This window comes from Corticium candelabrum, chromosome 5 (assembly GCF_963422355.1).
Source record: "Corticium candelabrum chromosome 5, ooCorCand1.1, whole genome shotgun sequence".
NCBI lineage: Eukaryota > Metazoa > Porifera > Homoscleromorpha > Homosclerophorida > Plakinidae > Corticium > Corticium candelabrum.
In genome coordinates this window covers 3765072-3789285 of record NC_085089.1, presented here as the reverse complement: position 1 = coordinate 3789285, position 24214 = coordinate 3765072, and the positions used below count along the sequence as shown (strand labels likewise).

Below are 24214 nucleotides of genomic sequence, written 5' to 3'. Positions count from 1 at the left end.
CCAGAACTGTGCAGATACCAGTAAATAGAACAACGTCCTATTGCTTGTGGAACTTGTCTTCTCGCTTCCTGTTTCCAATGCTTCTGTTGAACGAGTGTTTTCATGAATGCATACAGTGAAATCTGACCAGTGGTGTAGTCTGAGTGAAACAGGCTTGACCAGTTGATTCGAATTGCTGTAGATGGTGTCCCATTACAAGAATGGGATGCTACTCGGGCAATACAGCTGTGATGGAAAGACAAGCAGCGAAGACCTGCACCAAGACTGCACAGCACTGATAGAGACCCACCTGAATCTGGAAAAGAAGTCGATTCTTTCTGCATTTGATCTGAAGGATTGGGACAGATATTTTCGTTATTATGTTAATGTAACTGCCATCTCATCTTGACCTACTAAGACTTAATTAAGCAAAATTGAACATAAATCTTTGCAATTTTAATTTAATTATTTGATGTCAGGCCAGTTGTGTATGATGTCCTGCCAAATTGCAAAGTGGTAGGACATTATGTCCAATGATGGCTCAGACTCTAGTGCGTGCCCTGAAAATGTACTAGTAGATGGCCGTTTGTGCACTTAGCACAATGCACAACTGGCTCTAGTTGAGCTACCAAGTGAGACAGATCAACTAAGTCAAACCCCTCGGGGGCAACAAACCGTTACGCTCCGGAAAGTCTCAAGTATTTCTTGGTCTATTTACGGTGAACATCTCTCGTAAACTAACACATTATTTTGTATAAATACTGTACGACGCCATATCACATCATGTGTGTGTGTGTGTGTGTGTGTGTGTGTGTGTGTGTGTGTGTGTGTGTGTGTGTGTGTGTGTGTGTGTGTGTGTGTGTGTGTGTGTATTGACATTTTGAAGAAAGCAAACACAAGAACTTATATTTTGCGGATACGCATTTGTGCATGTGCGTAGTCTCAAGTAGTCAACCCCTCCCCCTTTCGACATCTGTCTGTATGTCAAAAAGGGGGAGGGGCTGGCTATGCAAAACTAGCATGTGTGTGCTTGCAAATTTTCAACCCCTTCCAAACTGACAGCTACCACGCTGAGCAAGAATCAAATAGAAGAATAGAGGAGGATGTAGTACTGCATTTTACTGATGCTAGCATACTTGGTCAATGAAATACCTGTACCGTATTTCTTCAAATAGTGGTCTCGGGTTTATTTTAACAAGGTTACGAACTGCGGCCTGCCTCTAAACGAGGGCAACTTGTATTCGAGGGCGGCCTCTATTTTAAGTCTCTAGTTCCCACCGTGACACGTTGGTACTTGAACGTCACATTTCTTTCTATTGGACACTTTTGAAGATGTCAACCGCAGCAGGTTTATCTGGAAATGCCATGACTATTATAGACAAATGCACGTAATAGGATGAGATTAACGCAGAAGCATTAAAAGAATGTGATGGGCGTGGCCAGTAACTTTGCAGACTAGTGTGGCCTCAATTCGAGGGCGGCCTCGATTTTCAACAATTCTCTTCAGCTACAGCTTCTATTCGAGGGCGGCCACTATTAAAAAATATGGTATATCAGGGATAGCGGTTTGACTGTGATTCTAGAAGCCTGCTTCATGGAGCCTACAGAATGAAACGTCTTTGGGTTCCAGTACAAGCTCACGTGCAAACACCCTGACACTGTTTAATATATAATAATTTAGCAAACATAGTGGGACATGACTCAATGTCAAGATCTCACTGAACATCTACCAAATGAATCTCTACACTGTCTCCCATTCTTATGATTCCCTGTCATTATAAACTTGAATACTGTAGTAGAGGACTATTATTATATTATTAATATACTAGAGTACTAGAGGTCTTAATTAATACAAATTTAACAAACAACATTTGCCTACCTTGCCAAGCTGCTTAATGTAATGAGCAAACTCCGACTTTTTGATGACGGGAAGGTAATGACGAGGTAGCCGACTCAAAGGCAAGAATCCCTCTCCCCAGCTTTTGGTAAAGAAGTCAGCTTCTGGCCTCCAACGAGACGGATCGCTCAACACAGCAGGTAAACTCACTTTCGACGAGTAAACTGTCCATAATTCGTCTTCTTCCTCATCATTGTTCGATACGCCTGACTTCTCTACTAGCTCCCTTTGTAGGGTAGACCTGTCACCGGCTTGATCTACAGCTATATTTTTACCAGACAATTCGACTTCGCCTAAGTCCTGAGAAGAATTGCCGACTTCTATCCTCAGAAATCTCTTCGCTTCGTCAGCTTGCAGTGCTGACGTCATTCGTATCAGACGTTGATATTTACAAAAATTGCAAGGCTAGAGTCCCGGATCTAATCTCGGAAAGCCCCTTTCATTTTGAAGCCGAAAAGGGGGCGGGGCTGGCTGCGCTAAGTTGCCATCTAATTAGCTAAGTTGCATGATCATCCTTTAGGCTGTCTTCGAACCCAATTGGTTCCATTCGTTTACTGATACACTAGGATACCACTACGTGAAACTAAAATAAACGATGATCAGATGATTTTGTTTAGTTTACTCCATTCTAGCAAGAGTCTTTCTAGAATACCATGTTTGAGCAATGCAAGCGCCCGCTAGTGATAAATCCGCTATTGTGCTAAAATTAACCGCCACTAGAAATAATTGATCCGAGGTAGCAAGCGGACCTGGGCGGACCCAGACGTTTAGGGTGGACCTAATCTGCTGCTACACACCTACCTGACCGTACAGTGTACAGTACCCAGCTTCATTCCGATGATTCGTGAATTTTTGGGCACGGTTGGGGCACATTCCGAATGTCAAATCCCGGATATGCTTGACTTGCAATTGCACGTGCAAGGTACTAGTAGACACGTGCACGCATGGCTCACAGTTCGTAGTCTGTTGTTGTGCTAACAGGTCGTAGGACTTGTGCTTTCTCTGCGAGCAGTTATCGAAGTGGGCGAGCCGCAGTGCTTATTACACAATACTTAATTTGGATAGGGATTTTGTACATTACTTAGAAACGTTCTGGAATTAGGAACATACTGACACATACACCAGTATTATGAATTGTTAACGAAAACCAATTGTTGATATCTATAATACAAACGTGCTGCATCTTTGACAATGCTATTGTACTGTGGTAACGTCCACCGTTGCTATACTGTTACACTACACACTTGTATCACTTTTATTTAAAAAATAAACATAAACAGTAGCTTCCTGTCGATATAAGTACTATTGAAATTTGTTCGAAATTGAAATGCATACGAAGTCTTTCTTGCCAAAAACTTTAATTAAATGTTTGCATGAAACAGGGATGTCCAACTGTAATTTTTATTTTGCCAAACGATAAGTTAATTGTACCAAGTAACCTGGATGTTTTTTAATATTCACGTGATCATTCAAGCGTAGAGCTGAAAAGGCTGAACAAAATATATCTGTGAAACTACCACCCGCATAAAGGAAGAGCCAATGCCTGCATACATGCCTGACATCTCACATTTCATCTGTCTTACAAAAATTCTGAATGCCTGCTTTCCAATTTCAAGTTGTTAACCCTAGGGCAACACTTTATTAGTTCATCATGGTAGATGCCTATTTGAGGTAGTTAGAAGTCCCAAAACTGGGGATCAACGCCACATGCAGTAAAACAATTGAGGTGATGCCAGGGTATTTAGCTATCATGGTTTACCATAATATGACAATGGACCTCAATAATTCCAGTCATCTGAGTTTCAATACCATCACCAGCAACGGTGGTCATTTAGTTGTCAGTTGCTTGTAGCTAAGTACTATAATCTCAAACATACGCACTATAGCTCAAAGCTACAAATTACACCAAAAAGTCCACATATATGCATCAATAGCTACAAAAGTACACACTGAAGTTCATGCAGTCCCATGCATGTGTACAAAGTCTACATGCTACTTGCTGCAAGTTTTCTAACTGTTAACATATTTCTTGTCACGGCTTTGACTTGGGCTTACTCTTTGCATCACTGTCTCCTGCCTTTACTCGTTTCATTTTCTTGCCATGCTGGAATAAACAGCAGAATATTTACATAACAAACACAAACATTACAGTCTTCAAATGCACAATTATTTTTAGTAAGATTCTGCTGAAGACCAAAGAGAAAATAATGCTGAGGCAATAACGAAGGTGAAAACTATTTGCAACACTCACCAACTCAACGATGTACTACATGGCCGCTAGTCAAAGTAAATTTCTTTCTGGACCAGTAAGCATATATAAAGTGCGAGCCGCACACATAGATACATGTATAACACCTAGCATATGTTAAGTTACGAGAGTACTTATTTTTAATATTTACGATTTAACACGTATGCCACTATTATATGGCCGGCACTACTTCTCAAGCAAAGTAGCTTTCTCAAAATCAACGTATTACGGTACATCGGTTGGCTTGCCTTCAATCACTGAATACATGATCTGAGCAAGCATATATTATTGGGCTCTTTCCTGTTAAGCATGGTCTACCAAGACAAAACTAAAATAGCATTTAAGCATATGCCGTGAGCGTATCTGTTGATTAGCAAGAAAGTCAGAAAAAGATGTATGCATGCATGCATGCAAGAAAGTTTCCAAAGAGTTTGAAGACGCCAACATAATCCAACTACAAAAAAGACAAGTCAGACTGCAACTATCACAGAGGAATTTCCTTGTTGTCAGTGGCTGGGAAGATAATGGCTGAACTCATCCTAAATCGGCTTACAACCCAAACTATCAGAAAGTATACTACCAGCTACAGTCTCAATGTGGGTTGCTCCTCGTCAAATCCAAGAGAAGTGCAGAGAGCAACAATGGACCTGTTAATTGTGTTTATTGACCTTGTAAAGGCTTTCGATTCTGTAGATCGCTCTGGTTTGTGGACAATACCGTCCAAACTTGGATGCCTGTAAAGATCGTCGAACTCGATGAATCCTTTCATGATGGCATGAAAGCTAGAGTTGTTAGCAACGGCTCTGCATCTTTCAGCTTTCTAGTCAATAATGTTGCTAAGCATGGTTGCGCTCTTGCACTGACTTATTCAGCATACCGGTTTTTTTGCATGCTGAATGACACTTTCAAAGACCTACATTCAGGTATCTGGATTCAATTCTGAACTAGAAATCGCCACTTTTACATCAGTTTCAAGCCAAAACGTTGGTTTCACAGACTATTGCTCGTGGCTTGTTGTTCGCAGATGACTGTGTGTGACATAGAGACATGTGACGTATGCAATTGTGATTGGTCAGTAGACCGGTATCACGTGTGACTGAACCAGGTTAGGATAAGAGGCGGTATTGTGTTTGACTGGGGAGCGATAGTGAGTAGAAGTTACGTTACTATATATATATTCATACGGTACGGTCAGCCGTTGGCGTGTTCTACGTGTCATCTCTTGTAAGGTGCTGTGTCTGCCTTCAGGAAAGTCTGCGACACTGTGCTTCTGTGCACACTCTTTGACGACATCCAGCTCATTATAAGTCACTTCAGTAGACCTTTGGTTTTACAGATGATACAGTCTAAAACACATGCAAGTCCTTTACCAGCCCAGGCCTGGAGGAAGCTCAATACCTCCACCTGTAAAAGTGGATGATCATACTCTAGAGCATCTTCAGAACTTCACTTACATCAGCAGTTCCTTATCTGTCTTCTAGACATTCAAAACCCAGCTCAGCATTCAGCAAACTCTCCAAAATACTACAGAAAGGGCTTGACATCAAGCTCAGGACTAAAATAGAAGTGTACAAGGCAGTCGTCCTACCAACTCTTTTGTATGGCTGTGAAACATGGTGACCACTACGTCGTGATGTAAAAAAGCTCAAGAGATTTTACATGAAATGTCTTCATCAGATTGGTTGTATCAAGTGGGAGGATATGGTTCCCTACTCACAAATCCTGTCTCACGCTAGTCTACGTCTGTGGCCTGGAGTTCTATTTCCTCAAATGTCAACTAGTACATTGGGCTGGTCATGTGGTTAGGATGTCAGACACAAGAATAAGCAACTATTGTATAGGCAACTCAAACAAAGATACATCACGACGGTCCAAAATTGAGATTTAATTAAGACTCACTGAAAGACCATCTAAAGAGCACTGCTCTACTGACCAAGCAAGCGTCGTTCTGCACCACTTGAAACAGATTTGTTCGAATACTTCACATATGCGGGATGCATAAGTTTCTAGTGAAAATGGTCGTCTTCTGAAACTGGGAGCATGTCCCATTACTGTGCCAATTTTAAAATGAAGGCTCTTGGGCCAGGGGAACAAAGCGACTGGTGGGGTCGAAGCATTCAGCCAGCGGTATACTGTTCACCACCCTTGCCGGCGCTGCCAATAGGAGTTGAGACAAATTCGTAGGGGCAGTAGCTCTGGCTTCTATCCTGTCTACGGTTGGTGGAAGGAACAGTCGGCAGCCAGTGTTACGTATACACATTTATAGTGATCACTTGAGCTATTTGCATTCACGAGACTGGTTGTGGAAGCAGTAAATTTGCTCACGGGTCTCGACTAGATGAATCCTTATCTACCGTCTAGACGACAGAAAACGTTAATCAATTTCAATTCAACTCTACTCCAGATAGAAGCTACTCCCAATGAATATTGCTTTGTAGCATTCATTTGAAACGATGTTTGAAGGAGGTTCACATATTACTAGCGATAGTACTCGATTTTGGGACTTAAATAATTATACTAAGCAGAACAAGATTTATGCAATTGGTATGGGAACAGCTAAAGTTGAAAAGCGACTCTAAGTCCAGTAGACTCCTGGACACGTTTTGCAATAAAACAAGTCCATTCATTTGCTTAAAGTGTTGTTTGAATTTGCAGCAGGAAATATAGGAATGCCCAACCATAACCTGTGGCAACCATAAATTCATGCTGAAGCATAGCCACTGGCTGAGTTTCTATTTGGTACTGCCCTTAACCAGGCTCCAGCATAAGGAGAAGCTATAGTATTGATCCTTGCTCTGTCTCTGATGCTACATCCTTGTTCCAAAGTCTCCAGTTGAATTCTGTCAAGGTGTGACTGCAATGATTTGTGAAGCAATAGAATTAGTGAAAAAAGTGTGAAAGAACACTCGATAACTGCTGACAAAGCCATCTTTCATCACAACTTCTCTCCGAATTTCAACAATATCCAATGTAGAAATAAAAGAAGCATCATCTAATCCCGATGACAAAAAATTTAGATGAATAGCCTATAGCTGATAACATATAGCTGATAACAAACTGACAGCTTGCATTACAACTACCAACAATGCAGCAGCAGACGAAGATAGAGTAGAACATAAGCCAAGACCTCCTAAAACGTATTGGCAAAGAAGCTTGCATCCATGTCAAGTTTGAGATGGAAGAACGTGTTATATATATATACATATATATATATATATATATATATATATATATATATATATATATATATATATATCACAGGGTACTACTGTACCCTGTATGTAGGGATTGCCCAGGTTTTGGAGCGTTGTGGGGTGTGATCGTCTTTTTGCACGCTTAGAAAACATAGTAAAGGTAGACTAAAATTTCTCAAAATTAATGAAATGAAATGTTTGCACATTGTGTACTATATGCTATTTTCGTTTTGGTCAATAATCATCTAACAACCTAGAACACACTTGGTCGCCTTGGAGGCCCATACGCCAATTTTGTTCTGATTTTTCTTCTTTTTCTCCTTCTCCACGAATCTCTTTTTGTACGTTATGTACGACTGTGAAATTAGAAAGCACTTTAGAATTACCCGAACTCTATTCTTTTGTTGATTAAAGAAACTGAAAGGAATGTTAAAAAATTTGTGTTTCTTTCAAGCAGATTTGATCCTTTGACCGCCATCAACGCTGTTGCACAGTTTGGGCCAATCACAGAGCAGTATTTGTGATGCTTGTCCATGGCAACCAGAGACAATGGACGAAGCGCCAATCAACTATGCCCAAAGAGTTTATGAAAGAGTGTACCACCAGAACTGTGTAATTCGATCATGTTTGCCATTGTCCGGACGAGTCTGAAATTGTTTGTGATCTGCATTGTACACAGAAGCAAAACTGACAAATAATTACGTACACAGAGCAATTTATACGGGAACCCTTATTTGCAATGCATATCCCGTACATGATAATCTTTGGCCTTGACTACTAGGCCACAAGTTCTATTCCAACTGCCGTTGCATATTCAATTATACACGCACAGAGGAAAGAGCAATGCAAAGACACTAAAAATTAGAATTTATATTCGTGCAACGTGCGCTAGGATACCATGGTTTGTATCTACCCCACAGACTTAGCTTGAGCTTGAGTAAACACTACCTCTGAATCATGTCTAACGAAAGCTGTTACATAATTGTATAAACAGGTTTAATTAATGCTAATGAAAACACACTAAATCTTAGACATGCCTAGAAAAGACGTACAGGCCCTAGTGAAGACATGTACACCCTTGGTATATGTTGCACGCTTTGGAGATGTGTTTCATCCTGACTTGCTGCAGGGCTGAGCTGCATATTTTGATGTGACCGTTAGGAATTCCCTACAGGCATCATATATCCTAGAATCAGCCACCCAACCAGGAGCAGCAGCTGCTGGAGGAGACTCTGAGAAGATTGCACGATATGAAGATGAAGTTAACAAAGCTGGATGTGATTTCTATCCTCTAGTTGTAGAGACACTGGGAGTTTGGTCTCCTAGTTCTTTAGAGATTTTAAACATTATAGCAAAAAGAACTGTTTTAACTACAGAGACAACGGTCTCTAAAGCTATCCAGATTTACTGCAACAACTTCCTTTTAGTCTTTGGCGGTATAATGCTAAACTGATCTTGGACAGACTAGCCATCTGTAATGTTACCAATGTTATGTGCGAGTATGTGTGATTTGTTTGCCCACTGTTAGAGGGTAAAACATAAAAAATTAATAAATATATATATATATATATATATATATATATATATATATATATATATATATATATATATATATATATAGGAGCTGTCTGTCTGTGTGTGTATCTGTTCGTACGAAAAGATCTCCAAGGCGGCGAGTCTGATCACCACAAAATTTGGCTAATGCATGCCGAATCCATAGAGAGGTCGAAAGTGAAGCTGTTGTCACCTTCCGGACTTCTCCCACGACCACTTGATTTCCTGCAGATAGAACCGGCCTCTGCTCGAGCTTAAATATCTCTGCAATGGCTTATTGGATCTCCACCAAAATTTAAACTGTCTGTTCCTGACGTCGGACGGTACACACGGAGCGTGTCGTTTATTGCAGGTGAAGTTGAAAAAGGGAAGATATTTTTGCATATATTGGGTATTGAAAAAAACCATTACACTTCGTTTGGCCGTGTAGGCAAATCGAATTCCTGCACATTCGATACACCTGTTCCCTGCAACTCCCAACGGGAGGGTCGAAATGGAGAGAGTCAGACGAGCTGTGACTTGGTCTATACATGGGAAACGGATTATCCTGGTGAGTATGTAACTGCACGTGACTTCTAAGTTTGCCCTAACATATATGTTCCTATCTGGATTCGCATCGAATAAATGCCAGGTTTCACACACCTGTTCCTTGCAACAACAGCACGTCTTCAAAGTAATAATGGCATCCAATGAGACAGTCAAAATGGGTTCAACGGGATATAGCAACTAACAATTACGATCAATACGCCAGTCAACAACATTTTGAAACGGGACCCTGGGTTACATTTTCTTTGTCTTCAACGAGATATTAACTAACAATCAATAATCCAATCAATGGGATTTTTTGAAACGGTACACTCAATTACAGGTACATATCATGATAAATTAGAACAGGATACTCAACAAATAAATTTGTATACATTGGGATACTCGATCTTTGCTAATTTCTCAGAACGGGATATCATTGAATGGGATATAACTATGATCAAAATCCTTCATGAGAATAATGATAAACTGTTTAGTGTTAGAACGAGATACTCATGCAACCACATAAATTTCCATACAACATTAAATTATTAATTAACTTTATGAGAATTCCGTCTGTGGCTGCCAATTCTGTAAATGAGATATACTGCATGAATGCATACAACGATAAATTGATTTACTAACAACTAATAATCTAATCTGCCTGTGCGGAGAACAGGATGGTGTGCTAGTATAGCATAAAGATCTTTGGGTCCCAAGGTCAAAACAACAAAGTTGGTCACGACCATGCGGCTGTTAACTGTGTGAATAAGATTGTTGGGTTTGCAAATACTCTGGCAACTCTTAATAACTAAATTATCACTTGTGGAAAAAACAATTCCTGTGCCTCCAGATCTTTGTCCACTTTCTTCCTAAAAAATTCTGCAAAGTATTGGTCAGAGCCAAGTAACGGTGTGCCCAAGAGCTCCATATTCCTGCATTACAAGAAGACCCACTTCTAATTAGCTCAAGGGGAAAGTCACAAAACAACTGGTCTCCATAGCGCCAAAGATATCGCATTTCTCTAGGTTGAGTTGAAGACCAAATGCCTTGGGAGATCATAAGACCCAGACAATTGGAAACAGACTCTCTTACCAATGAATGTGCTGTTATCAAGATACCAAATAGGAAATTGAATGTGACTGATGTCCCTATTTTGTCATGTCGTCTAAAGCTCGATAACAACAGGGAAAAGAGTAGAGGACCCAAAGGATCTCCTTGCTGGACACTAGCCGTAGAAGAAATGTAGTCTTGGCCAAACCTTAGCTCTCCTGAAGATTGATAAGACCACCTAGCCCACACAAATAGATCTGGAAATTCTACTTGCAAACGCTGCAAGAAAGACTGCGACATTTCGTTGAAGGGATTTTCATGTCAACTATTAAACAACACAAGCCTTTGTTTAAGCTATTCTTTTCGATAAACGTCCGAACAGAATGTAGAGCGACCTCTAGACCACCTTTCACTCAAACTCCCACTTTTCCATACGGTAAAAGTATATTTGGAGGTCGTGGTGAGACACCAGCGTAACAAACATGACTAGATAACCTCTTTCGTACCTCTCCAACAGCAAAAGGGCACACACACACACACACACACACACACACACACGTGCGTGCGTTCACAAATACACACACACGCCAAACTTTGAGTCTCAGTGACTATCTGAATCAGCAACAGAGCAGCTCAATGTATTACAGCAAGCGTAGTTCTGCGTCATTTGAAACAGATTTATCTGAATACTTCACATATGCGGGATGTGTAAGTTCCTAGTGGAAATGGTCGTCTTCTGAAACTAGGAGCACGTCCTAAACATGTTTTTAAATTGCTCAAGGGTTAAACCTGTTTAAACATGTAAACCTAAAAAGATTTACTAACCGTGCTTTAGAGGTAATTTAGCTCAACTGGTTTACGTCTAACAATCAAATGATGGCAACGTGCGAGAACGAAGATGGATTGTAATGTTTTTGCATTGTTCTTTCTTCTTTTCAGGAGGATACTGGTAGGAGACAAACTTAGGCAGTCTCAGAGATGGCACAAGATGTTGCAGAGAGCAAGGAGAGAGCAATTTCTTAGATATGTTAGATACGTATCTCTCTCCTTTCCCTCCCTCCCCTCTCCCTCCTCCCCTCTCCCCTTTCCCTCCCTCCCCTCTCCCCTCTCTCTCTCTCTCCCTTCCTCTCCCTCTCTCCCCTCCTCTCTCTCTCCCTTCCTCTCCCTCTCTCCTCTCTCTCTCTCTCTCTCCCTCTCCCTCTCCCCTCCTTCACATATGCCGGATGCGTAAGTTCCTAGTGGAAATGGTTGTCTTCTGAAACTGAGAGTGCGTCTCCATTAAGGTCTAAACGTGTTATAAGATGCTCAAGCATTAAACCTGTTTAAAAAAGGTAAACCAAGGTTCTCGCTACAGCGTGGCACTGCGCCACACTCCAGTAGGAGTGCGCCACGCTCAGAAACAGTAGACAGGAGTCCAAAGTTTGACAGTTAAGGAATGTATGAGAATTCCATACTACAGTACTGAAACACAATACTATATTACTTAGTAAAGGTGACATTAGCCACAAATCCAGGCTTTTACAAAAGAACACGGGATAATAGCCTAGCTCCAGACATGTACGTACTGTCTAGTTGTGTTGATTGCAGTCCTGGATGCGCTGCCATTGATAGCGTATCTCCGGATGCTCTTCCCGTGACACGAAAAGCACACCGACACTTCTTGTCCAAGAAATGTAGCACCTAGAATCTACTCTCAACTAGTTATGGCTTCTTTGCGAATCAACAACAGTGGTCCATGCACGTCAATCAACGCCTGAATAGACAGACTTTCTGCAGTCGTCCATGGAACTTGCGCATGCACAACCTATGAACATCACTAAGAAGGGCTTAGTGGCAATCGAAGTTGATTTCTATGTCAGTGCACTTGAACATATCATACTATGTTACATGCAATAGCTACAACGCAAAATCTACCTCACTTGAGATCAGCTCAAGTGAGCATGCCCGACTTGGACTGTGCAAATTGTAGAGAGAGCAGACTGCATGCGTCGTAGACCTGCCATCCCGCCACGCTCCCAAAAATTTCTGGCGAGAACCCTGGTAAACCTAAACAGAGTTTGCTAAACGTGCTTTAGAGGTAGTTTAGCTCAAGTGGTTTAGGTCTAACGGTCATGTGATGGCAACGCACGAAGAACGAAGATGGATTGTAATGTCTTTGCATTGTTCTTTCTTCTTGTCAAGAGGATACTGGAAGGAGACAAAATTAGGCAGTCTCAGAGATGGCACAAGATGTTGCAGAGAGCAAGGTGAGAGCAATTTCTTAGATCCTTCTTCCTCCCTCCCTCCCTTCCTCCCTCCCTCCCCCCTCTCTCCCTCCCCTCCCTCCCACCTCTCTCCCCCTCCCTCCCTCTGTCTCTCTCTCCCTCTCCTCTCTCTCTCTCTCTCTCTCTCTCTCTCACACACACACACACACACACACACTGCACTTAAACAATAATTCTTATTAAATTAGACAGCATAAAATAATAAAATTAAGAGACCACTCAACATGCATGTTCTTTGATACAGCATTTACTGCAATAACTCACTCCATTTAGCTAAAACATGGTTTTCTTACAAATTTTTATGTAAAATCTAAGCTTCACTAAAGACCTGCATGCTGACTCCTTAAAGCCACAACTTTATCTTGCTTCCTTGTACAATTCTAACCCCTCTATTACTCAAGAAAGCTAACCTTTTGAACTAATGGACTTGACACATTCCAGTCATAAACCCCATCATTATGATGACCTTGTCTTCGAAGTGCATTTCTGAAAATTCTCCTTATCACGCCATAGTCAGGCTTATCTGCATGTAGCAATCCCTTCACATACTTGAAATACTCAAGCAATTCACCTGCCAATGACAACATTGTAATCAGAGAGTTAAGAGGTATGTTCAAACAATGACTCACAATACACTATCACTTTCACACACATTACAGCTTAATTTAATTAATTACCATTTAAATTGGTCAAAATCAACATAAGGCCGCACCGAAAAATTGTCTGATTGGGGTAACATGCAGCGGAAAAAGACAGGCAGGCGGATTAGTTATTTTTATTTTTTTATATCTATGATATGGTTTTACCATCACCGTTTGACACGTATCGACGCTTAAACTTGGCATGGAGCTGCACCTCATCATCTAACTCCGCGTCTTGTTTGGAGGAAGTGTCTGTGGTCACAGTTCGTGTAGTGTTTGTGCTGGTTTATTAGCAGTGCTCTATGAACGCAACACAACTTATGCGATCTAGTTCTAGACAAGTCAACGCATGTGTACTTTCATACGCTATTATTAGCTCCGCACTACAGTTCGCACGCTATGTACATCGTCCACCTGATCACCTAATCCAACCTCCTGCGATACCTCACAAAGTCTACAGTTCCCAGACACACGAAGATCTTGCCATCTCTCAAAACACGTACTCCCTCGGACACGGATACGCACAGAGCAACAGAAGACATTATATTTCTCAGTATGCGCATGCGCAAAAAATACCAGCGGCCCTCCAAACACGGGCGGGCGGGTTACCCCAAGCTGACAATTTTTTCGATGCGGCCTAAGCAAAGAAACCAAATTTGTCTTATTCATTCAAGTACCATAGCACATTTAGTAAAAGTATTACATAATAACTAAATATTCCCTAATACTATTACATGTAAAACTACCAAAGAAAATACCATACCAGGACAGCGTCCAGTTGAGAAACAAGATGACAAACGACTGTCAAGATTTTCCATCAGACTAAACCCAAACAAAAACTTACATGTCCACTCAGGGTTCTGAATAATCAACACCAATTTACTTCTGCTTTTCCTTCTTCACATAGTCTTTGTTAGACAGATTAACTTCCCAGGGCAACTGACCACAACTCCACTGCAACAGTACATAACCAAGAATTTCCAGATCACCTCGTCGAGATGGAGCTGCACAATGAGTAACTACATGATTCATCATATTATAACCAACCATCAGCAACTGACCAACACCGTTGTGAGCATCAATACTAGTAAATTCTACAGTTCCATCATGTGCTTTCCGTGGATCCTCTTTGTATTCCCTATGTTTTCCACCTATAGTGTAACGAGATACTAGTCCATAGTCCACTAGATATACCTACATAAACAAGTCTACTTTAGCTTTGCCAAAAGTTGAATCAATAGATGACTACCTGTTCACAAGCTCCTTTTACAGATTCTACAAGCAGGTTGGACCCTTTGATATCAGCATGGACATACTCATGTTCATGCAAATATTCCAAGCTGTTCAACTAAACATAATGTCAACTCATCATTCATCACATATACTCAATCTGTAAATAAACATATTTGACATTTTGTTTGTCACAAACCTAAGATTTTCTAATAATTATAAAAAGTTTTGATTGGTCCTTTTTCTCCCAAACAAGCATGTTTATGTAATGTTTTTCAATGGATTTGTTATTAAATGGCACATACTATTTATCCCCGTAAAAACAGTTGTAGTTGCTGTTAATGGACATTTCCTTGCAAGTAAAAAGCACATGAAAGAAGCATCAAATGTGATGAGTTTCATATAGGAGAACATTTCTTGTTGCAATTCTATTTCAATGTGAGTGTAGGAAAGCTGTGTGGTGTGTGTGTGTGTGTGTATGTGTGTGTGTGTGTGTGTGTGTGTGTGTGTGTGTGTGTGTGTGTGTGTGTGTGTGTGTGTGTGTGTGTGTGTGTGTGTGTGTGTGTGTGTGTGTGTGTGTGTGTGTGTGTTCAACACAAAAGTTGAGCTAGTGGGGAGCAGAAAGCAGATGAGAGATCAAACCTTGATCCCAGATCTTGAGTATGCAGATAACATGTGTCTGCTCAGCAACTCGATGGATGAGTTAGAAGAAATGTTACTAGATCTAGATCTGAGCTGCAACCAAATGGCCTTTCCATCAATGCCCAAAAGACAAAAATTCTAGGCATTACTAACAAACAGCAACTTCCAAGAAATGTCACTTTACAGAGCACAGATGAGCCTGTAGATAGTGTGAAGAAGTTTCAAAACTTAGGAAGTCTTGTCACATCATATTGTCAATTAGACAGATATTAGTACAAGAATTTGTAAAGCATCCAGCAGCTTCAGATCTCTTTGTAAAATCCTCTGCTATCAGAAATCAATCAAACAATCTACTAAACTGAGAAAGTTCAAGGCAGCTATCATACCAGCTCTTCTTTATGGCAGTGAGGCCTGGAAACCTTTGTCTCAGCACATCAAGAGACTGCAGAGTTTCTTGAGACTGTGGAAACAATGATCAGGAAGAGAAGGCTAAGGTGGCTAGACCACTTAGCCAGGATGGAACCTCATCGTATTCTAAAGCAACTGCCGGTTTGCAAGTTTGAAAGAGGTAAACGTTCTGTAGGCAGGCAGAAGCTGAGATGGGTCGATGTTGTGATGAGAGATTTGAAGAAGTGTAAGCTCAACAAAGAATGTATGCACATTGCCCAACATCGTGCTACGTGAAAATCCATAGTGGACGCTGTAGCTACAGAGTTGAACGAGGAAGCTGAGGAAATGGAAAGATAGAAAAAATAAGAGGAAAGAAAGAAATGAGGGGAAGCAAGTATCAGATGAACCGACCTACAGTGTACTCAATCTGTTTGCACTTCAGCCCAAAACAAGGCAGGTCTTGGCAATCACCAACAACAGAAACTTGGAACAGCTCAATTAAGACATCCTCTTTTGTTGTCACTGCCACCAAAACTTTAAACAACACGGTTCAATATAGAAATCGTACAAATTTCTGCAGTCAAAATCCTAACAGAGTCCAGAGATTACAGTGGGGGCAATAAAGCCTTAGGAAGTGACCTAACAATGTGGTCTGCACAACTTACTCAAATGAAGGCAGAACATGGACGAATAGATGGATGGTGTGCGTGTGTGTGTGTGTGTGTGTGTGTGTGTGTGTGCGTGCATGTGGCAAAATAGCTCGGTTGGTTAGAGAGTCTTCTATGGAGTGTGTACATCCGGGAACTTGCAAGGTTACAGGTTCAAGTCAGTGATGGCGAGCTATGGCATAATTTCCTTGGACAAGAACCTTACACACAGTTGCTATGCTCGACTCAGGAGTATAAATGAGTACCTGGTCTTTGACTGAGGATGGCAAAGGCCACGACTGTGACATAGTTCATCAGCAACTGGGGTCCAGGTGGGACTTTGGGTGCCCAAACCACAGTTGGCATTGCAGTCAGTGCTCCTGCTTAGACTAGTGCACAGGAACCCAGCCGTCTGGCAAGCCCTTCACCCAAAATTCATGCATACTACTTAGACTTACACGTTCCCTGCATTTATTCATTCCAACCTACTGCAAGTAGCATGAGTTTTAAAAAGCAACATGGCATCACATAACAATATGCAAATATTAACCACTATAAAACATGAACGTGCATTAATCTTTCCAGAATGTCTGTAATCAATCAATTTGCATGGAGAAACAAACCTAGATTACCATATTAATTTTGATTAAATGCAGTGGCATGTATTTTTTAACTAGCGCTCTAACTGCCACGTTTAAACAAGGGCGGCATCTATTCAAGAGTAATGTTTATTTGTTAAAAGGTCTCTGTCCCCGTGCTTTAGGAGTGTCAATCATGCTGTAGGTTTGACACCTTTTCAAAAGCACAACACTTACCTTACTGGTATGCATTTCACAATTTGAGACGCCATGGTGAAACAGTAGCCATGTAGTCTAAAGAAACGTTTGCCTCATGTATGCCTACCAAGAAGTCGTAAGATTTTCCTCCAAAATACAAGGAATAGATGAAATGCAGTGTTAATCAAGGGCAGCATTTATATTTTATCTGTACTCTCAGCTGCGGCATTTAAACAAGGGCGACGTTTAATCAAAGAATACGGTCACAAATCCTAGGTTACACAAAGACTGTACAACAACTACTAGTCTTATACAGGCAGACTAATGATTGTCTATTATTTCTATATTATGAAAATGTAAACAGTCTTCTTTGTTCGCAACAGTACGGGCTACACCGTATCTAGATGTGTCAGTTCCATTACAACATTCTCATAATGGAAAAATAAAGCACAAGCACTTCTCTTAACTTCTCTGATCAGCCACAATGCTCCATTTTTAGTCCTGTCTCAAGAAAGATAAGTTTGTGAACTTGATTACATGCTATGATACCACGCTTTCATTGTTTCAACAAAACATAAATTTTGTTCAATACAAGCAGCTTAAAATCCACTTTAGCCCACAAATTAGCTTTTCGTTTCTGTTTTTCAAAGTTGTCCCTGTCTGTTGTCTGAACTTCACACTGTCCTACATCAGAAATGTGACTCGCATTCCTATCAAGTAAGTGCAATAGTGTTGCAACATCATGACCGGCATTAAAGCTCCTACTACTCAGGAACAGCACAGCAATGTCTTTCAAGCTGCATGTCATATGCCAACATGCCAATGGTATACAGGTATGGCTGGAAAAGGAAATCTTCGTACTTAAAAAAACTAATGTTGCTACAACATTCATGGAATGAGAATATCTGCCCACATAGCCAATAAAAATCGACGTTCATACTATACATTAGTCAAACCTAGAGCTGCTAAGACTCGACTACCTTATTCACAAACTGATATCCATACTTTGCAATTGCCTGAATTACAGCTAGCATTGATTAATTAAGTCATGCTTCTCTGACTAAGAGCTAATGAAACCAACTTCATTGACATGGACTGAGAAAGCATTGCGAAGAAGCAAGCAAGGCCATCAGTTCTTTACAGTGTCACAACATTAACCTCACTTAGGCACATGAGAAATGACACGAAACCAACTGCAGGGTTGTCGCCAGAATTTTTCAAGACGTACGTAGCAGGATGACGTCATTAATTAATTAAATATTGTTTTAGTTAATATCAATAAATAAAACTTTTAGGGATCAACGCACAGATAGTGTATAAGTAGTTTCCAAACCGCTATAAGCTCATCTTGTACATAGCAAGTTGAGACTGCAAGCTTCAATGATGCAAAGATTTAGTTTCACTAACAACCAGATCATATGCACGCACCATCTTGTTTTCAAGCCCTTCCAGATGCCTACCACTCTGGACTGTCTGTGGTCACTTGGGCGCCAAACAGCATCGAGAACGTATGCATCCAGTTTCCGTTGTGAAACGAGAGTACAGCTAGCGCACAACACTATAGGAGTACGTAAGTCACAAGTTAGATGTTGATTCACATTAATGCATTAATAACTGATATACCGGTGAAATGGCAACAGGAAGTTCACATTGATGACAGAATTATGACATTGCGAGAAAGGATCTGGCTATGCGAGACCAATCTGCCAAAAAAGTTGAGACCTAGAGTGAAAAATGACAAGCTTTCACTAGCATTTCGTGTTTGGGGCTTGGTGTCCTAAGTGTACTGCCCACGCCCATGTTTCACCTGAGCCATAGCAGGGCGCTACGTCTTGAGATCGCTGGCGACAACCCGCAACTGCCACAGAGAAAACCCTCATAGTGACTGTACGTCAAATATTGCACTGTGTCAATAAATACATATATATCAGTTTCATTGTAGATAGTTTAACTGTATCTTGTATGTGACTGTCGTATCTGCCTGTTGTGCCAAATGTCAGGTAGGCCACAAGAAGAAAATTAGTTGTTTGACAGGTGCGTGCACCCATTTTAGCTGTGCACCAATTTCTTCTTTATTTTTTATTTTGACTGCGCATGCACTTGTAGTAACTACAGTAATGAAAGGACCTGGACGTATGATTTCTGCAAAATCTATTAAAAGCAGTGATGATTGTTCTAATAGGTCTCGCAAAACTAGAAAATCTCTCATACACGTGTACGTATATCATAAAATATTCGGGCATCCGGGTACAAACAGAATGAGTCTATCTCTACGCAGACGACATGTTGCTGCGGAGGCACACATTGTTCAGTGCTTCTGTCAGTTAGTGTAGTGTGAGGTTTATGTTACATAATATTTATATTAACATTAATAATTGTAAAACTAAAGAAATTAAAAATGCACAAGCACGGTCTTCTGAGCCAAATTTCCTGTCAAACAATTAATTTTCTTCTTGTGGCCTACCCAAGACTATATTACACAGTTCTACACAGACTTGCAATAAACTTATGTAAAAAGAGACAAACTTAAGTAGTAAATGTAAGAATCTCCTTAACTTATTAGTAAACAACCAATAAATCAACATAGAAACCAGCCAAATATTAATCAATGCTAAACATACTATTGTCAATGCCAGTTGACAGACTGTCTTTGCTGAAAAAATCCTTCCACATTTGACAAACAGCTTTTCCAAATCATCTCCAAGTCTGGGCAAGACTAAAAATCGATACGACTTTCCTCTTTTTGTGTGTTTGCCATGAGCAACATAGCAAGGAACTCCAATGCTCAATCTGTGGCTTTTACACCATGTTTGAACTAATCAGTCAATGAAATTATTACAATCTTGATTCACTGCAAGCCAGGAGTGCAAAACACACTGGTTTCTGCCTTTCCTACTCTTGTGTAGAAATGTATTTCTGTGAAGAGTGGCCCATTTCCCTCAGGTTCCTTATCACACCAAAACAAAGTAAGCCATTCACGTTCTTTACAATTACAACAGCATAGTACAATTTTGACAACATAATTTGCTTCCTTATCTTCATCTTCAGACATCTGTTTCAAAGTTCTCTGAGCTAGATAAAAAATAGTTAACTTCACCACAGGTACAACTTGATCAATGAACTTCAACAGTTTGTGCCACTCTATGTTGTGCATCAAACAAATCATTCTACATGCAATCCAACTATTTCATTATTTAGAATAGTATCCTTGTACATCTATCTATAACTGACTGCCATCACCTAGAAAGAATAACAATGCCACAAATGAGACCATTTTGTTGATATATCTGACTCGGCCACTTATGTGCTGACCTTGCGTACACCTCCAAATCCTTTTCCACAATGTGGTTTTTTAAATTGTGAAAACAAATCAAACTTTGGAATGTTATCTCCAGCTTTTATACCATGGTCACACATCACCATAACTAGGTGCTGGTACTTAATCACCTGTCACATGACCTTGGTATAAGTTATTTATTGCATAATTAGGATCTCAAGCAATAACCCCACCCCTCGTGCTTCTAAAAGTATAACACCCTAATCATACAATAACCTATATGCATACAGGAGACAACAAAAAACTCCTGTTGCCACATCACCAACATCAACAGTGTGGGCACCGTTTCAAAGAATGCCATTTCTTTCGCAAAGCTGGTCCCAAAGATGCAATATAAAATCCTATAAGTGGCTGCAGACAATCCCCATTTTTTGCCACGTCTTACAGGTAAGCACCAATTCAGTTGCAATAGCCTGTACACAGCTTGCACTTTTCATTCACTGGTCGATGTTCTAGAACGGACTGGTCGTTCATATTTCTGAATAGATCTTCTTCTATTAAACCTTGTTGGACATTTCCCGACTTTCCTGGTTGCTAGTGCATGCTCTTGTCAGGCTTAATTCAAAAGAAACGGTGTGGATTTCCTCTGCTTTCTTGTCATGCTGTAATTCAATTTGACCTATGCCATTTCCTCCTGTCCAGTACAGAAAACCGCATCTCTTGCAATCAACCAGTTCACTTCTACTAAGGTGAATTCAGTTAAAATGGCTTGAAACATGACATAATGTAACTGATTTGTTCTTAGCAGCAGAAACACAAAAGATTCCTACTAAAAAACTTGAAAAGCTTGGCATGAACTCTTGAAATTACCCTCATATGTGCTGAAGTGCTTGAAACACAACATGTCTGTCTTTAACTAATAAAGAATTATCTAATCAGTGCTCTCTCCAAGCATGTTCAAGCTATGCCACCACTGTATCACGCTTCACTACATACATTGCAATGTTCTAGCTAAAAACGTTTATAATATGTGCTATAACAGTTGTAAGCTATGTTCCAGATTGGGCACAAGTATCACAACACAAGTCTATTGCTCTGCTCAGGCTCTAATGCAACAGTAAGACAGTGGGTGCTAAATAGTCACTTATCTATGTATCACACGCCTACGCATGCTCACTAAGTACCAGTCTACCACACTCCTCTCTCCTTAGCTTTGTCTATACTGGAGGAGTAACTGATGGTTAAACTCAAACTGGATAATGTCGTTCAGTTCCGCTAGATGTTTCTTCTGCTTGAGCTGTGGCTCCTTCAGCAAGAAACTGGTGCGGCTATTGTGACAGGTTCACTGAACTGGTAGGTTCTGTTTGTCCTGTCTGTTCAAGTGATGGTCGTGGACTTAAAAAGTGGTATCTGTAGTTGCTCCAGTATCCAACTCATCTAGTTTCTCTATGACAACAGGCACAGTCCTTTCATCTCGTTGCTTTGAGATGTTCAATATGGACATATTGAGAGTAGTTGTTCAAGTCTACCTTGTAATTTGTTGGCCCCAAGCGCTGTAAAATGACTCCTGTCAGTCATTTTCCGTGACCATCTTGATGTGTATTGAGGACTCCAACGGTGTCTCCTGGGTTGAGATTTCTAACTTGTTTTGTTGCTTCCTCATATTTCTCCCCTTGTCTGTCTCAAAGTTGTCGTCCACTCTGGCCGTACTAGTGTCAATCGTGTTCTCAGGTCACGTTTCATCAGTTCAGATGGTGTCTTCCCAGTAGTAGTGTTTGCGGTTGTTCGATATTTTAACAGGAATAACGAAAACCGATGACTGATTGACTGCCGTTGTGGCTTGTCCATTCAAAGCAGGGTGGTATGGGGGAGTCTTCTGATGTCCAGTACTGTTTGCTATCATGAAGTCCTGAAACTCTCTTGCCACAAATAGAGAACCGTTATTTGAAACTAGCCTTATCACTCTTCGACTTTCTTCATAAATAGAGATTATTGACAATACTAGGCATGATTGAACTAGTGTAATAAGATGAAATTCTTCAGGATTAGAAGTAGACACTTGCATAGTGCTGACTTAAAGTTATTTGCTATAGATGTCCTTGTTTCAAAAAAATCGGGAACAGTTTTTGCTCGTAGTATCTGCTCCTAAAGTGGCCACCTTCAAGTGATATGACTTCGAAAACAGCACGATATGAGCAGTTTGTGCTTCCAGGAACTTGAAGGGAAATCACATATATCACATCCGAGGGCAGAAGTCTTGCTGCAACTCTGTCCACCTTCCTCATTGGATTGCAATGCCATGTAAAAAGTAGTTGACAAGTTGCATGGACTGAAAATGAAGTTCATTCACAAACAGTGGAGCCTAAGTAGTAAAGAAATCACATAGAAAAGAGATAGGTTGTACGAAAGTACAATCCCCAGAAAAGCCCCTAACATACTGTTTAGTCAACTGAAAAAGGTCAATTGCATTCATTGGTGTAGTTCACGATCACAACAAACTTTCTTACAGTGAAAGTCATTGCAAAACTAAGAGAAAATCTGCATGTACTCTTCCCCAGAACTCCACTCAATCCAACCAATATAATCCTCTTGATTGACTCTTGCAGACCTGAGTTTTCCAGTCAAGCACTGCTTTTGAAAGAAGATCAATGAAAGTAAAAACAGAGCATATAAAGGTGCCTGGAATACAATTGTCCCAGTGCCTTTTGAAATTTCACATGTGACCAATTCTGTGTCGCAGTGTTAGTTGTTGGTTGCAGCAAATCTTTAATCATTCATTGCCACCGTCAATAAACAAAAAAATACTACATGTGCAAGTGCACCAAAATAAGATTTAATTACACTAATTGGTGTAATAATATGCATGTAGTTGAATCTAAAACTTCAAACAGATTGAAATTATTAGAAGTAAAGACTGTCAATCTGAGGTAAACAGAGTACTAATAATCTACACCCTCCTATAACTCCTAACTGCATGCTCTTGCAGTTAGTACCAAGAAGGGGCAAGTAGGATGTCAGATATCCGACCAAATGTGGAGTGCCTTGAAAGCCCTTTAGACGTACGCGCTATAAACTGTTACATGAATGTGCAACACGGTGAATTTCAGTTAGTACCATTATATGATAAACTACTTTCTCCTTATTACCGTATAGAGTGCAGTCAAGTTTGGGTGTTTGTGCAATTGTAAACCCAGGGACACTTGTTTGTACACCAGGAGAGTTAACGTCATTTATCTGAAATATTCAGATTATGAACAGAGTCGGGTCCCAAAGTGTTTGATTAACTGACATCCTACTGTAGTTGACATATAAGATTAATTAAGGCACCTACATCACTGCAAATCAAATCATGGAATATTTGTAATTACAAAAACTAGCTGCTGTAGAAACAGCCAACAGAGTTTACTGGTTTGGCAAGATCAGTGCGTCAATAGAACACGTTTAATTAACACAGAATAGGCCGTTCTTCTCAAAGTTCAAGTTAATAATATAAAAATTGACGTAACTGCATAATAAATTCAAAATATAAACTAGACCTTACCAAGATACAACTCTCCAAAACCGCCTCGTCCTATCGACTTCCCTAACTTCCAGTTTCCTTTCTGCATATCTGCCAGTACTTCTCCTACTGGCATTGGCTCAGGAAAATCATACGAAGATTTGGCAGCCACTCTCCTTTTTGCCGCCAATTTCCTTTTTGCCTGCTTGGCGGTTCCTGCAACCTTCGGTCGCCTTACAGAAGAAGCTTCTTTGCTAGGCTTCGCTTTCTTTGGAGGACTGGTTTCTGTTGAATCGGCTTTGTTGCGCTTTCCAGCCATTCGAGATCGCTTCATGTTCTACAAGTAGTGACGTCACCAGGGAGTCGTTGGTAAATCCGGGACAGTTGGCTTGCTCTTT

At 40.5% G+C, this 24214-nt stretch overlaps 2 protein-coding genes across 4 annotated transcripts in view; both read right to left on the bottom strand.

Annotated features, from left to right (window-relative positions):
- LOC134179560 (vacuolar protein sorting-associated protein 54-like) overlaps positions 1-2248 on the bottom strand; it is a 29199-nt gene extending 26951 nt beyond the window's left edge. For all 3 annotated transcript variants that reach the window (XR_009969888.1, XM_062646495.1, XM_062646496.1), the window contains exon 1: positions 1859-2248. Coding sequence is in view for 2 of the 3 variants with exons in the window: in XM_062646495.1 (XP_062502479.1) it covers positions 1859-2245 (387 nt within the window). In the remaining variant the exon portion in view is untranslated. The remainder of the gene's footprint in view (positions 1-1858) is intronic.
- A 1424-nt stretch (positions 2249-3672) lies between these two features.
- Positions 3673-24179, bottom strand: LOC134180124 (serine/threonine-protein kinase VRK1-like). The gene is made up of 10 exons (XM_062647210.1): positions 23859-24179; positions 20048-20112; positions 19918-19987; positions 19662-19855; positions 14605-14703; positions 14417-14549; positions 14239-14359; positions 14119-14177; positions 13125-13285; positions 3673-3980 (listed from the first exon to the last, which is right to left on the bottom strand). The coding sequence occupies exons 1-10, from the start codon at positions 24148-24150 to the stop codon at positions 3909-3911; spliced, it is 1266 nt and encodes a 421-aa protein (XP_062503194.1). The 5' UTR covers positions 24151-24179; the 3' UTR covers positions 3673-3908.
- Between the last annotated feature and the right edge of the window lie 35 nt (positions 24180-24214).